This window comes from Pseudopipra pipra, chromosome 29 (genome assembly GCF_036250125.1).
Source record: "Pseudopipra pipra isolate bDixPip1 chromosome 29, bDixPip1.hap1, whole genome shotgun sequence".
NCBI classification, from domain to species: Eukaryota; Metazoa; Chordata; class Aves; order Passeriformes; family Pipridae; genus Pseudopipra; species Pseudopipra pipra.
Window position 1 is genome coordinate 1,429,863 of NC_087577.1, and position 15,600 is coordinate 1,445,462.

The 15,600-nt window shown below is 52.7% G+C and overlaps 1 protein-coding gene across 1 annotated transcript in view; it reads left to right on the forward strand.

The window, feature by feature from the left end:
- The window catches only part of ASH1L (ASH1 like histone lysine methyltransferase), a 66,756-nt gene that overhangs the window by 22,420 nt on the left and 28,736 nt on the right, over positions 1 to 15,600 (forward strand). The window contains exons 4-6 of the mRNA XM_064638389.1: positions 5,283 to 5,384; positions 9,528 to 10,260; positions 11,252 to 11,431. Of these exons, the coding sequence (XP_064494459.1) occupies positions 5,283 to 5,384; positions 9,528 to 10,260; positions 11,252 to 11,431 (1,015 nt within the window). The remainder of the gene's footprint in view (positions 1 to 5,282; positions 5,385 to 9,527; positions 10,261 to 11,251; positions 11,432 to 15,600) is intronic.

Genomic DNA, 15,600 nt, shown 5'->3' on the forward strand with positions numbered 1-15,600 from the left:
CCTGAATCCGTGACCGTGGAAGATAAAAGGAAAGGCACAGATGGAGGGAAAACCCGTGGTGCATCCCAGACTGGTTATTTATAGAACCAGCTGCAGGTGCACAGTGGGGAGATGCTGGATCAGAGCCCTGGAACGGGCAGACAGGGATCCCATCGGGGAGCCCTTCCCGAGCAGGTCTGTGGGACCCACAGAGGGTATTCATGGTGCTTTAGTTCAGAGTATCCCACATGAAAACCTGCCTCATCTCCAGAGCCTTTTGAACATCAGCCTGGCCTGGCTGGATGAGCACATTCTTTTTATGATGTTGGCTGATGCCAGATATCCTCAGATGGGCCGTGTTAGAGATGAGTCGGGTCAGTTGTTTGGGCAATCAGCAGAGGTTGGAGTGTCCTGGGAGGTGAAGTGCAGGTGGAAGTTTCCACCTAAGGGCTGTTGTGTGGCCCTGGCACAGCCACAGGGACACAGGTCACCAGGCTCTGCCCTTTTGTAGGACGCTGTAGGACACTGTTCATCCCAAGTTCCCAGTTGAACTTCTGCAGCTGCACACCAGGACTTGTTTCAACCAAGTGATGGTGTGTCGTGAGCTGGCCCTGGTGTGCCCCTTCTGATTCCTGTGACCTCAGTGTGCCCTGGTGTGCCCCTCATGATTCCCATGACCTCAGTGTGCCCTGGTGTGCCCCTCCTGATTCTCGTGGCCTTGGTGTGTGCCCTGCTGTGCCCCTCATGATTCCTGTGACTTTGATGTGTGCCCTGCTGTGCCCCTTCTGATTCCTGGGGCCTCAGTGTGTGCCCTGGTGTGCCCCTCCTGATTCCTGTGGCCTCAGTGTGTGCCCTGCTGTGCCCCTCCTGATTCTCGTGGCCTCGGTGTGCCCCAGTGTGCCACTCCTGTTTCCAGTGGCCTTGCCTGTGCCCTGGTGTACCCCTCATGATTCCTGTGGCCTCAGTGTGTTCTCTGGTGTGCCCCTCATGATTCCCATGACCTCAGTGTGCCCTGGTGTGCCCCTCATGATTCCAGTGTGTGCCACTCACAGTCCTGGCAGGAAAGGCTGAGGGCAGTGGGATGAGTGGCGTGCTGGGGGTGGTGCAGGTGAACGGGCTGTGTGGCTTCCATCCATCCCCTCTGCAGACACTGGGCCAGGACTGAGGGGAGACATCCCGGGCTGGGGTGGATACAGGTGCCCTTGGGGCAGTTCCCGTGGGATCACCGGCACTGTCGGGAACCGCCGGGATTGGACACGACCCTGTGGGGTCTCAGGGTGAACCCGGCCGGCCCAGGTGGTGCTGGGTCCCTGTCCTGAGGGGTCCCTGTCCCAAGGGGTCCCAGTGGTCCCTGTCCTGAGGGGTCCCTGTCCCAAGGGATCCCAGTGGTCCCTGTCCTGAGGCGTCCCAGTGGTCCCTGTCCCGGTGGTCCCTGTCCTGAGGGGTCCCGGTGGTCCCAGTTCTGGTGGTCCCTGTTCTGGGGGGTCCCAGTGTCTTTGTTCCAAGGGATCCCAGTGGTCCCCGTCTTGGGGGATCCTGGTGGTCCCTGTTCCAGGAGGTCCTGATGGTCCCTGTCCCGAGGGATCTCAGTGTCCCTGTCCCGGAGGGTCCTGGTGTCCCTGTCCCAAGGGATCCCGGTGGTCCCTGTCCCAGGGGGTTCCGATGTCCCTGTCCTGGGGGGTTCCAGTGTCCCTGTCCCAGTGTCCCTGTCCTGGTGTCCCTTGCCCCAGAGGGTCCCGATATCCTTGTCCCGGTGTCCCTATTCTGGTGTCCCTGTCCCGGTATCCCTGTCCTGGGGGGTTCTGGTGTCCCTGTCCCAGTGTCCTTGTCCCAGGGCGTCCCAGTGTCCCTATCCCTGTCCCAGGGGGTCCCAGTGGTCCCTGTCCCAGTGTCCCTGTCCCGGTGGTCCCTGTCCCGGTGTCCCGGTATCCCTATCCCAGTGTCCCTGTCCCGGTGTCCCTGTCCCAAGGGATCCCGGTATCCCTGTCCCGGTGGTCCCTGTCCCAAGGGATCCCGGTGTCCGGGTGTCCCTGTCCCGGTGTCCCTATCCCGATGTCCCATTCCCGTTCCCATTCCCGTTCCCATTCCCGTTCCCATTCCCGTTCCCATTCCCGTTCCCGTTCCCATTCCCGTTCCCATTCCCATTCCCGTTCCCGTTCCCTCCCCCGGGACCGGCGGGAAGCAGCGCCCCCTGCCGGCCCCGCCGCTCCCGGGCCGCGCCCCGCTCGGTGCGGGGGACACGGGGCGGGTCGGGGGGTCCGCAGTAGATCCTGGAGTTCCTTAGGAGGGAAATTCCCCCTGGGATGATCCTGCTCGTGGTTTAAGCCCTGGCAGCCCAGCACCCTGCAGCCCCCCCAGCCTGGAGGGGTGGGCAGGGGCCTTGGAGTGAGGGGAAACTCAGGGGTTAAGAGCTCTTTAATAATTGAAATAAAGTTAATAATAATAATAATAATAATAATAATAATAATAATAATAATAATAATGACAGGAGCCTTGTGATGGTGCCCTTGTTGAGAAGAAATAATGGAACAGGAGACCATCCCTCTGCCCTGTTGAGGAGTTGGAATCCTTGGAAAAAAGTGCTGTTGTTCATTCCCTCCACCAATGGAGCCCCTCACAGGTGTTACAGCAGGAGCTGAGAGTGCCCAGGATCACAAAAATTCCCAACTTTGAGGCAAGAGAGGATCTCAGAGGAGATTTCCCCAGAGACTCTGGTGAATCAGTTTGGTGCATTCAGGGATTCTGCCATCGCTGCACACCCTCAGGGTCTCTCTTGGGGTGTTGAAGCCCATGGACATGGGCAGGGAATTTCAGGATTCCTTGCCCTTAAGGGAATTTCAGGGGAATCTCAGGCCTTGAGTTTGGGCAGAACTTCAGTGTCCCCCTGTCTCCTTTTGGTGGAGTTTGGGAGGGAGGAGCTCAGAACCAAACAGGCAGCACTGAGCTCGTTCATCATGAGCCATGTCCTGAAGGGGAACAACAAAACTCTGTCCTGCTGCATTTGGTGACTCCTGGATGTTTGCAGGACCTGCACATTCCCCTCACGTGCTGCCACGTGCCTTTGTGCTTCCCCTGGGGTTTCATGCAAACCTCTGAATTTTTAATGTCTCGGCATTTTCATAATTGCAACACACAGGTTTTTTCTGTGGCATTTTAACAACTCCCACAGCCTTTGCTTTCGAGAGTAATGGGGATTCTTTAAAGCTTAGGAAAACACAACAAGTTACAGTGAGAAAATATTGATGTGTGAGAAGGGGGACAGGAACAGGTCTTTGCTCAAAGCTGCCCTGACCAGCCTTGTCCCCTCACCCTGCAGCAGTTGTGGGGCTTCTGTAGCTCTCTACAAATGGGTTTAACTCAAATAATGGTAACTGTGCTTCCTGCTGCCCCATGGCATCATCCAGGGATTTAGCAAGTAACAGCAAGCCCTGTGCAGTCAGGACACAGAGGGAAACGTGTTCTGCAGGTGCCTCAAATGCAGTGCTGGTTTGTGTGCAGATAATCATCATCCTCACTTGTTTAGGCCCTGGGGCTTTCACAGCTCTGCTGTGATGCACTGACACAGAAACATTTGGGGTTTTTACGTGAAACAGGAATATTTGGGGGTTTTATGTGATGGGATCTCGAGGAGGAAAAGCAGCAATAACAAGGGACAAATCTAAAGAATTTTCAAATTTAAAAAATTTTAAAAGCATCGTGAGCTGGGTTTTGGAGAGCACCTCCAGCAGGTCAAGGGGGATGTTATTCCCTCTGCTCTGCCCTGGAGAGGCCACATCTGGAATGGCTCTGGGATCCCCAGTCCAAGAGAGGTGTGGAAATACTGCAGTGAGTCTGGTGGAGAGCCACAGAGACAAACAGGGGATCGGAGCCTGTGTCATCCAGGAAGGCTGGGAGAGCTGGGATAGATCATCAGAGAGCTGGGAGAGCTGGGATAGATCATCAGAGAGCTGGGAGAGCTGGGATAGATCATCAGAGAGGCTGGGAGAGCTGGGATCATTTATCCAGAGAGGCTGGGAGAGCTGGGATTGGTCATCAGAGAGGCTGGGAGAGCTGGGATTGGTCATCAGAGAGGCTGGGAGAGTTGGGATCATTTATATAGAAAGCTGGGATCATTCATTGAGAGAGACTGGGAGAGCTGGGATCATTTATCTAGAGAGCTGGGAGAGCAGGAATTGGTCATCAGAGAGCTGGGAGAGCTGGGATCATTTCTCCAGAGAGGCTGGGAGAGCTGGGATTCATCATCAGAGAGCTGGGATCATTTATCTAGAGAGCTGGGAGAGCTGGGATCATTTCTTCAGAGAGCTAGGAGAGCTGGGATCATTTATCCAGAGAGCTGGGATCATTCATCCAGAGAGGCTGGGAGAGTTGGGATCATTTATCCAGAGAAGCTGGGAGAGCTGGGATTGGTCATCAGAGAGCTAGGAGATCTGGGATCATTTATCCAGAGAGCTGGAGAGTTGGGATCATTCATCCAGAGAGGCTGGGAGAGCTGGGATCATTCATCCAGAGAGGCTGGGAGAGCTGGGATCATTCATCCAGAGAGCTGTGAGAGTTGGGATCATTCATCCAGACAGACTGGGAGAGCTGGGATCATTCATCCAGACAGACTGGGAGAGCTGGGATCATTCATCCAGAGAGGCTGGGAGAGCTGGGATTTGAGGCTGGGAGAGCTGGGATCGGCCAGCCTGGAACAGAGGATGCAGAGGGAGCTCTTCCCAGTGTGTCCAGTGCTGGATGGGAGGGAACTAAGAAGAAGGAGCCACACTGGTGCTGGTGGTGCCCAGTGGCAGGAGAGGGGCACAGGGAACAGGATGAAGTTCAGGGAATTCTGTTGGCACAGAGGAGAACAGTGTTCACAGTGAGGGTGAGGGTTGTGGAATCCCTTGGAGATGTGGGAAACCCCACGTGGTGGCCCTGAGCAACGTGCTCTAGCTGACCCTGCTTTGAGCAGAGTGGTTGGCATAGATAATCCACAGGGTTCCTTTCCAAACTCTTCCCTGAAAATCAAGGAATGAAGCCATGGGGTTCATTTGAAAGTAGGGGTATGAGGGTTTTCTCTTTCCCATAAAAACCCATGCTGAAGTTATTACCTGTTTTTACTCATGGCTTGTTCACTGCCCTGCCTGTTCCATCAGCCTGTGAGGAATTCCTTCTTGGTGTTCCTTTTCCACCCTTCCCCTGCGTTCAGCAGGCACAGAAGTGTTCCCAAAGCCAAACCAGAGCCAGTTGGAATATTGAGCATTGGGTTGGTGCTGCCAGAGTGAGCTGATGGTTCCTGTGCTTCTCCCCCCTCTGTCCCTCAGGCACTTTGCCAGCCCAGGACAAACCCTCGCAGAGGCCGTCGGAGAGCACAAACTGCAGCCCCTCCAGGAAGAGATCCACGTCGGAGAGCACGTCTCCTCCAGGCAAGTCGTGTCAGGGGCCTTGGTCTGGGGGCAGTGCTGAGCTCAGACCTCACTGGGACCGGCGCAGCATCACTGTCAGGACTTCAGCTCGTGGAGGGAACGGGGTTTTCCACTGGTATTTTGGGATCCAAGTGCTGTGGATTGGGTGTAGAACGGGGAGACTTGAGAAGAGGCAGCACAGCTATGGCAGGGAGAGGTTTGGCTCCTCACCAGGGTGAGTTAGGCCTTGTGAAGCTCAGGGCTTTAATGTTCTCAAGACCTGTGACATTGCAATTAATCCATGACTTAGAGGAATGAATGAATTCCTGAGGAAGAGCCTGACTCCTGTGCTGCTCTGGAGTGTTTCTGCCCTGAGGAAGAGCCTGACTCCTGTGCTGCTCTGGAGGGTTCCTGCCCTGAGGAAGAGCCTGACTCCTGTGCTGCTCTGGAGGGTTTCTGCCCTGGCGGGGTCAGGGCTGTGCTGTTGGGTTTTCCTCCTCCCAGGTGGGAATCCTGGCAAGGTGATGGAGGATGACACACTGCTCATCCCATTATCACTGATGATAGAGCTGTGCACGCCCCCAGGCAGGTCAGGAATGATCCTGGGAGAGGGATGGAAGTGCTGACAGGAGCTCTGGTAGCACCTCATCAGGTCCCTCAAGTGAGGACGAGTGTGGGGTGCCCAGTCCTGGGGCAGCTGAGCAGATTTGTGCAGCAGGATTGGAACAGCTTCCTCGGCCGTGGGATGACATTCCCTGCACCTCACTGCTTGAGGATCGTGAGGAAGGGAAAGGTTCTCCCTCCTGATGGGTCAATGGAGCTGGGGAAGGGGCTGGAGCAGCTGAGGGAGCTGGGGGGGCTCAGCCTGGAGAAAAGGAGGCTCAGGGGGGACCTTCTGGCTCTGCAAGTCCCTGACAGGAGGGCGGAGCCGGGGGGAGGTCGGGCTCTGCTCCCAGGAAACAAGGGATGGGATGAGAGGAACAGCCTCAAGCTGTGCCAGGGGAGGGGCAGGTTGGACATGAGGAGGAATTTCTTGCTGGAAAGGGTTGTTAAGGATTGGAATGGGCTCCTGGGAGGTTTTGAATCTCCACCCCTGGATGTGTCCAAGGAAGGAGTGGCCGTGGCACTGAGTGCTCTGGGCTGGGGGACAAGGTGGGGATGGGACAAAGATTGGACTGGATGGTCTTGGAAGTCTTTTCCAACATTAACAATTCCATGATTCTGTGATTCTGTGTATTTGGGCTCTCTTTTGTAAGGAGCTCACCTGTGTGTGGAGGTGTGTGTGTTCCTGGCAGTCACATTTTCACCCCTGGGACAATGTCGGATTTATGGACCAAGCTGTGACAGGGAAGATCTGAAAACCTTCACTTCCTGCATGTTACCATCCAGCTGTGAAATGTGTGATGAACCAGACCCTGACAGGAAAGACTGGCGAGATTCCACTCCTTCCATGGGCAGGGGGTGGGATGAGAACACAGAATCCCAGAGTATGCTGAGTTGGAAGGGACCCATAAGGATCATCAAGTCCAACCCTTAGCCCTGCATGGGACCATCCCCGAGAGTTGAGGTCCCTTCCAACCCAAACTGTTCTGGGATTCTGTAAAGATGGAATGGGAGCTTCCCTGAGGTTGGACAGAGGGACATCCAGCGTGTTGACCCATTTTGTAAGAAACCCAGTTGTAGAAACACTCCTGATAGCAGAATTCAGACATCCTTAGACACCCAAGGTGACTGGAAAACGTGGTGAACCCTTGGGATTGGTACTTCCAGGACAGTTGGGATTTCCATCTAGCAAGAATGTGCCAAAACTGTTTCCTTCCCCCTTTAAGCAGATGTTTGCAACCGGTGCTGCGTTCAGTACAGGCTGCAAACTCCTCAGCATGGGGAAGGGATCTCCCCTTTTCCTCTGGCTCATCCACCTTCTTCTCACTCCCTGGAAAGGGGAGCTGCCTCAGTGTAGCTCTAGGAATGGGAAGTGTTAAAAGCTCGGGAGTGTTCTGTGCAGGAGCATTGGAATGACATGAATCACGAGTTTCTCAGCTCCAGAGTGGATGATGCAGCTGAAAGGACCGGCCATTGTTGTGTTTTCCGTGGATCTGGAATGCGTGTGGGATTTCAGGGGGTTTGTCAGAGGGCTGCAGCTGGCCCTGGGATGGGAGCCTGGAGTGTCCCATCCCTCTGGAGCCGTTCCCAAGCAGCAGCTCTGCTTCCAGGACACCCAGCAGGCCGGGTGGGGGTTGCTGTGCTGGGTTCTGTGAGGAGCCCCCACGTGCCTCTAAAGGCCACGAGAAAGCAAAGGGTGATTTAACTTGGTTATTCCATCTGAAATGGAAAGCTGGAGGTGTAAATCTGGGTTGTTCTGGAGCTGTTGGGGCTGTGCAGGTGCTCACAGTCAGCTCACAGGAGACCTCTCTTGTGCTTTGTCACCGGGAGGGACGTTGGTCAGAGGGGGATTTTTGAAACGTGCTTTGCTCTTCCTCCTCTTCCTCCCCCAAACTCTCTGAAGCACCTTCTCTTCTGCACTTAAAATCCCTGGCTTTGGAATCACAGTGAGGATTCCATTTCTCCAGAGCAGCACCCTGGGACCAGCGAGCCCTGGGGCTGGAAAACATTTAAACTGGTTGTGCTTTGTCTCTGTCAACTCACAAATAATCTCCCTTCTGTCAAAGGTAGAACCCTTCCTACAGCACCTTGTGCTCTTCCCTGTGACAGTTCCCTGGACACCAGACTGCTCAGGCTCCAGCCTGGGCTAAGCAGATCTGATCTGAATAATTGGCCACAATTCCTGTAACGTTCTGTCAGTGCTAATGTGCAGTTGTGATGTATTTATGAGGAGGCAGCATCCATTTCATTCCAGGAAGAGCAGGGTTTCTTCTGAGGGAATGTTATCACTGAGGAGCAGCAGGGCAGCTTTGGGAAGCTCTGGGTTTGGAACAAATCCCTTTTTTAATGCGGCATAATCTACACGGTTGACCTGGAAATTCTCCTTTTCAAACACCAGTCTGCAGCTCTAAAGCATATAACAGTTTTAAAAGTGAGATCTAAATTTACTTCCTTTGTAGATTAACCTTTCTCTTTTGTCCAGATATTTTGATTTACCTTTATCCAATCAGTTCTCATTAGGCTTGTATTTTTGATAAAAAACCTGCAACAGCAATGAAAAAGTTGTTTCAGTGCTTCCAAACCATAAAAAAAAAACCAACCAAACAAAACAAAACAGGAAAAGTGGTTTAAAAACATTTAAGATGTTCCTCAGTTTTTTATCAGGGTTGAATTTTTATGTGTGGAGACACTTTTAGTGTTGAATAGAAGGAGGCTTGAGTTCTGGATTGTGTGAACCCTCGTTGCTTTTTGCTCTTGGAAGGGGCTGAGTGTGAATAAAGAGGAAATCACTGTTGATAGTTGTTCATGTTAAAACTGATGATGTGAAGTGTCTCCTTCCCTCTGGAAGGAGGGGGGTCACGGGTGGAAATCGGTGTCTGGTCGTGGAACGTTCTGGGCAGTCCCGGGGCACGGAACGCCGTCCGTTCATTCAGTTGATGTGATCCAGTTCTACCTCTCCCCAGTCCCATCCGTTCCTTCAGTTGATGTGTTTCAGTTCTGCCTCTCCCCAGTCCCGTCCGTTCATTCAGTTGATGTGTTTCAGTTCTGACTCTCCCCAGTCCCAGGGCCCGGAACGCCGTCCGTTCCTTCAGTTGATGTGATCCAGTTCTGCCTCTCCCCAGTCCCGTCCGTTCCTTCAGTTGATGTGTTTCAGTTCTGCCTCTCCCCAGTCCCATCCGTTCCTTCAGTTGATGTGTTTCAGTTCTGCCTCTCCCCAGTCCCGTCCGTTCCTTCAGTTGATGTGTTTCAGTTCTGCCTCTCCCCAGTCCCGTCCGTTCCTTCAGTTGATGTGATCCAGTTCTGCCTCTCCCCAGTCCCGTCCGTTCCTTCAGTTGATGTGATCCAGTTCTGCCTCTTCCCAGTCCCGTCCGTTCCTTCAGTTGATGTGATCCAGTTCTGCCTCTCCCCAGTCCCAGGGCCCGGAACGCCGTCCGTTTGTTCAGTTGATGTGATCCAGTTCTGCCTCTCCCCAGTCCCGTCCATTCGTTCAGTTGATGTGATCCAGTTCTGCCTCTCCCCAGTCCCAGCCCAGCTTTGCCTCAGGCCGTGTCTGTGTTGCAGGGATGTCGGTGCCAGCCCGGAGCGCCCGCCTGGCCCCGGCTGCCGAGGACTCGGTGGACACTCTGCTGCAGCGCATGGCACAGGAGGGCCCTCCCGCGCTGGACAAGACCCTGGAGGCCGTGATGGCCAACGTGCCACCCTCAGCCAGTCCCGCTCGGAACCACTCCAGGGAGAGAGCTCTGGGCAAGCAGGACAACCTGGCGGCTCCGGCCGTTCCCAGCAGCTCCTGCAGCGACAGCATCTCCCTCCTGTCGGAGCGGCTGCCCGGCAGCTACTCCCCGAGGCACCTCAAGAGGAGCGTGGTGGAGGCCATGCAGCGCCAAGCGAGGAAAATGTGCAATTACAACAAGATCCTGGCCACAAAAAAAAATCTGGACCACGTCAATAAGATCCTGAAGGCCAAAAAGCTGCAGAGGCAGTCGCGGACCGGGAACAACTTCGTGAAGCGGCGGCCGGGGCGGCCGAGGAAGTACCCGCTGCAGGCCGTGGTGTCCATGCAGGCCTTCCAGGCCCACAGGCTGGTCAACCAGGAGCTGGAGAACGGGGAGCCGAGCAGCAGCCCCCTGCACCTGGGCCCTGACACCATCACGGACGTCATCGAGGCCGTGGTGCAGAGCGTGAACCTGAACCCCGAGCACCGCAAGGGCTGGAAGAGGAAGAGGTGGCTGCCGGAGGAACAGGCCAGGAAGAGGCACAAGTCTTTGCCTGAGGATGAACAGGAGAGCAATAAGAGGTGATTCCCTTGCAGTTTTGTCCCCTTATTGATTTTGTAACGTTTCAATCCGTGAGGGAACCCTCTGCTCAGGGATTCCTCTGAATCTCACCAAGCACCTGTAACGATCTGCTTTTACTAAGGAGCTCAGTTTAGAGGGAATCAACATGTTTTAGTGTGCTCCAGGCCTTCCTCAGGCACTGAACACACCCCAAAACAGGATGGGATCTCAGGAGACCTAAAACTGTTGGTTCTGTGCTTGTGGCTCAAGTGAAGCAGGTTTTTGGTTGTGTTGGTGAAGGGTAAGTTTGATGAGTCGGTAACGGGGTCACTGCTGAGGTGCCACAGGTTGTTCCTCCCTCCTGTGTGCAGTAAAGAACTCTGAAGAGTTGTGGGAACTCTGGAGTGTTACCAGGGTAGATCACAGCCAAACACAGGGTGTGAGGTGAGATCACTGGGTGCACAGAGTGAAGAGTAAAGCCAAGGCAGCAAGGAGGAGGTAAGGGGTGCACCTCTGCAGTCACCAGCAAAGGACCACACCAGGAATCCCTCTCTGATCTAATCTTCTCATGCTTGTCCCCAGAGTCATCAACAAACAGATCAGAAGTTTTCCTTTCCAGAAATGGGTTCAGGGGCTGCTCTGTGACTCTCCTGAAGGCCAAGGAAAGGGTTACCACACACTATTTTTAGAGTCCAGAGTCAGAGAGCATGAGCTGCCTTCTGAATTACTCAACTGAGGCTCCAAGGGATAAACATTAGCAGTACAAACAACATTCTTTCTGTAATAACTAATAATGTTACCACAAAAATATTGTACATTTCTTCAGATTATGCTTAACCCCCCACTTGATCGTGGTCGTTGAGTTGCATTTTTTTTAATTAGCTGAGACTGTTGAATTAACTGTTAATTCATAGACTTTTTCTGCTGAGCAGACAACAGAGAGGAATAATGAAATCTGGTGAGGGAATCTTTATTGCAAGGTAATCTTTAATCTTTACTCTTTCCTTCCAGTTTTTCTGAGCCAGTAGCTGAACCTCCCAGTCCACAGGAGGCCCTTGGGAAACCACCTGAGCCTGAGAACCCTGAGCAGCCTCTGCCTGCTCTGCCCCAACGGGAGAAGAAAGCCCCTCGACCCCCAAAGAAGAAGTACCAGAAGGCAGGGCTCTACTCTGACGTGTACAAAACAACAGAGTAAGTAAAGCTGCTCTCTGACAGTCCACTGCAGACTCTCTCCTTTCACCCTCAGCCATTAAGAGCTGCTGCTAATGAGGAGCTGAAATAAAGCATCAGCTTAACTGAGGCCTGTGAAAAATCAGGCACGTGGTAATTGTGAGAACCCGAGGCAGTGGAGATGTGAAATGTAACCCCAGTCAGAAAGCAGCCTTGAGCAGCCTGCAAGAGTTTCTGAGGTTGACTTTGAAGAAGGTGAGAGCTTCATTCAGCAGTTCTGAGGGGGCTGGGAGAGCTGGGTGTGTGCAGGTGCTGAGCACAGTGTCTGCAGGAAAGGGGCTCTTAGATCCCTGTTTTCACTGGCTGAATGGGACAACTGCTCATCTTGTGTGTGAAGGAATTCCAGATATGCACCCAGTCCCTTTCACAGCTCAGTGAAGTTCATCTCCATTTTCTGTGAGATGTTGAGGGTAGAAATCCAGCATTCCTTCACTTTTTCCCACTGGCTCACAGCCTGGTGTCCATTAGGACGTGGACACCTCCTCCTTCCCCTTCCCTTTGTAGTCACTCACGTTTCCTGCAGCCATCTGAACAAATGTGTTGAAGTCAGGAATTCGTGCTCCTCTTGTGATGGGATCTGACAGGTTGAAAAGAGAGAAAATTTGGCACCTTCTCACTTTGTCACATAAAAATGTTGCAGAGCCCACTGGGAAGCTGCCAGTGCAGTCCATCAGCTGCTCCTGGTGTGTTCTCTGTCCACAGTGGAATGAAGGCATCTTTGTCATGGATCAAAGATCAAGTGATGAAAGGATCAAGACTCTTTAAGGAGAAGAAAGAAAGATCTGAGTCTGACCAAAGTGTTTGGCCACTTGTGTTGGAAATCAGATGTGCTGAAACTTTAACACTTGGATGGTCTGTCACTGCCCCACCCATCACTCAACACCCAAATCTGAGAATTAGCTCTGTTGCCTTAGAGGGGAGCTGAGAGAGTCTCTTCTCCAGTCACTCTGGGTTTAGTTTGCTGAACCAACTGGGTGAAGGAGTCACTTCTGACTGGGTCACTCCTTTACCCAGTTGGTTCAGCAGAAGTGACTTTACCAAGTTGGTTCAGGAAACCAAATCCACAGAGCAACAGTCACTTTTTTAATCAGATCCTCTGCTGATTTAATGTGCTGTTCCAGTTCTGCTGCCAGGGCAGACATCTGGCAGTGCAGGAGGAGAGCAGAAGTTCATCTTGTTATCCCACTATTTATGTAACTTCCTGCTGGAGGATTTGGGAAACCTGGTCTGAGTGGAGGAAGCAAAGGGAGCTCTGTGATCGTGGGGCACCCTCTAGTGCTGCTTTCTGTCCCCATTCCCACACTCCCTGTGCCTCCTGGTGGGTTTTAACCCCTGGTTTTCTGTAGCTCTGTTTGCACTGTTCACCTGCAGACACTTTGCCTTAAGGGCCATTTTCCTTCTCCATTTCATCCTTCCTAAATATTCCCTAAAATGCCACGAGGAGCCAGTGAAAGTTGTGCTGAGGTTTGCTGTTCACAGTTCCAGCCTCTCCCTGCATCAGTCACATCCAGCAGCACAGGAAAGGTTTGGCCTGGCCTGGCCAGTGTTATTTGACTGCTAAAAGAGATTTAAACAGCCAGTTTTAACAGATATTTTTAAACTGCTTCATTTCTCTTCAGCCACGTGCAGTTTGCCTCAGCAGGATTTCCCTCCACCTCCCCTCTGTGCAGAAACCTCACTCAGATCCGGTGAGGAGAGCTCAGATTTTGATTCCTTGCAAACAAACCAGGAACAAAAGGAATGGTTCCTGAGGCAGTCTCAGTTCTACCCCATTTCCAGCTCTAATTTTGTGGGCAGTGGAGCTGCAGCCTCCACAGGAGTGTTCCCAACCCTCAACTCCCACGGGGAGAGTTCCGTGGATCCGGTGCTGGAGGGAGGTTCAGTGTGTGGCTGCAGCTTTGAGAACAAAGGAAGATCTCAGGCAGGAGTCACTCTCTGTATCCAGCAGTGGCTTTCCTAGAGGAGTGCAGAGTCCAGTTCACCAAAGAAATTTAGTCATTAGTGAATTAGTAATGAACTGAAATGCTGTAGATTGTTTAGAGCAATAGCAGGATTTTGATATGAGCAGTTCAGCAGGTGCCTGACTTTGCACTGGAACAATCAGCTGTGCTTTCTCCTCACCTTTTAGGCTTATTCCTTTTCCTGTGCTGACCTTTCCTTTGTCCCAGCCTGGTGTCCAGGGCACTTGGGATAGTGGTTGGATGGAATCCAGCCTTCCTCTGGGTTCCTGGGGTGGTTCACCCTGCAGTCACAGCGAGTCAGACCAGCAACAAAGCCAGCTCATCCCCACTTGGGGTGTTTGTCAGCCTGTGGGCAGAGAGGGAAGCTGGGCTCCACACCTCAGAAACGTGATTCCACAGGGAACTAATCCCAGCCAGCGTGGTGAGAGTGTAGGGAGAAGGCACTGGAAGCTGGAGAGGGGGAACAGGAAGAAAGGGAAGGAGAGGGATGAGGAGAAATGAAGGTACAGGGAAGACAACTGTGGTTCTGGTCTTTGTTCCCTTCTTAGTTTGCCTGAGACTTTAGACTGACATTTTGAGACTAAGCCTGACCTTCAGCCTCTGACTGTTCTCATCTTCCACAGAAACATCCCCTGGCCATTGCTCTGTCCTGGGAGCTTGCAAAGAGAGCCCAGTTCAGTCTGCTGGAGGGTGGAACCATTCCCAAAGTGGGTGGTTTAGATTTGTCCTGTCAAAAGCTGAACCAGACAGCTTTAGGCAGTGGATTAAAGAGAGAGAAGCATTTCTTAATGAGTCATTGAGGTTGGAAAAGGCCTCCAGGATCATCAAGTCCAACCTCTGAGATCATCGAGTCCAACCTTTTATGTAGCCAGGCTTCAGTGTGTCAGATGCTCAGGAATGTCCTCCCCCAGCTCCCTGGTGTAGCTGGGCTCTTGGAAGGTCTCATTTCCCAGGTTATTGGCCAGGTCTCATTTCCCAGGTTTTGGCCAGGTCTCATTTCCCAGATTATTGGCCAGGTCTCATTTCCCAGAATTTTGGCCAGGTCTCATTCCCAGGTTATTGGCCAGGTCTCATTCCCAGGTTATTGGCCAGGTCTCATTTCCCAGAATTTTGGCCAGGTCTCATTTCCCAGAATTTTGGCCAGGTCTCGTTTCCCAGGTTTTGGCCAGGTCTCATTCCCAGGTTATTGGCCAGGTCTCATTTCCCAGAATTTTGGCCAGGTCTCATTCCCAGGTTATTGGCCAGGTCTCATTTCCCAGAATTTTGGCCAGGTCTCATTTCCCAGGTTATTGACCAGGTCTCATTTCCCAGATTATTGACCAGGTCTCATTTCCCAGGTTATTGGCCAGGTCTCATTCCCAGGTTATTGGCCAGGTCTCATTTCCCAGAATTTTGGCCAGGTCTCATTTCCCAGGTTATTGGCCAGGTCTCATTTCCCAGGTTATTGGCCAGGTCTCATTTCCCAGAATTTTGGCCAGGTCTCGTTTCCCAGAATTTTGGCCAGGTCTCATTTCCCAGGTTATTGGCCAGGTCTCATTTCCCAGATTATTGGCCAGGTCTCATTTCCCAGGTTTTGGCCAGGTCTCATTTCCCAGGTTATTGGCCAGGTCTCATTCCCAGGTTTTGGCCAGGTCTCATTTCCCAGGTTATTGGCCAGGTCTCATTTCCCAGAATTTTGGCCAGGTCTCATTTCCCAGAATTTTGGCCAGGTCTCATTTCCCAGAATTTTGGCCAGGTCTCATTTCCCAGGTTTTGGCCAGGTCTCATTCCCAGGTTATTGGCCAGGTCTCATTTCCCAGAATTTTGGCCAGGTCTCCCCCTGGTCCCACTGGCTTGCTTGGAACCATGAAGTGCTTTGGGTTGGGAGGGACCTCAAAGCTCGTCTCGTTCCACCCCCTGCCATGGGCAGGGACACCTTCCCCTATCCCAGGTTGCTCCAAGCCCTTTCCAACCTGGCCTTGAACACTTCCAGGGATCCAGGGGCAGCCACAGCTTCTCTGGGCAACCACAAAGCCCAGCCTGAAAGGGCCCATCCTGGTGGGAACAGGCAGGCCTGGCAACACACACCTTTTCTGGACACTGCAGAGAGGCCTTTTTGAAGTCACAAAGCTTTTTTTTTACATGGTATTTATGTTTATAAAACTGCCTGTGTGGTTTATACTTTATGAT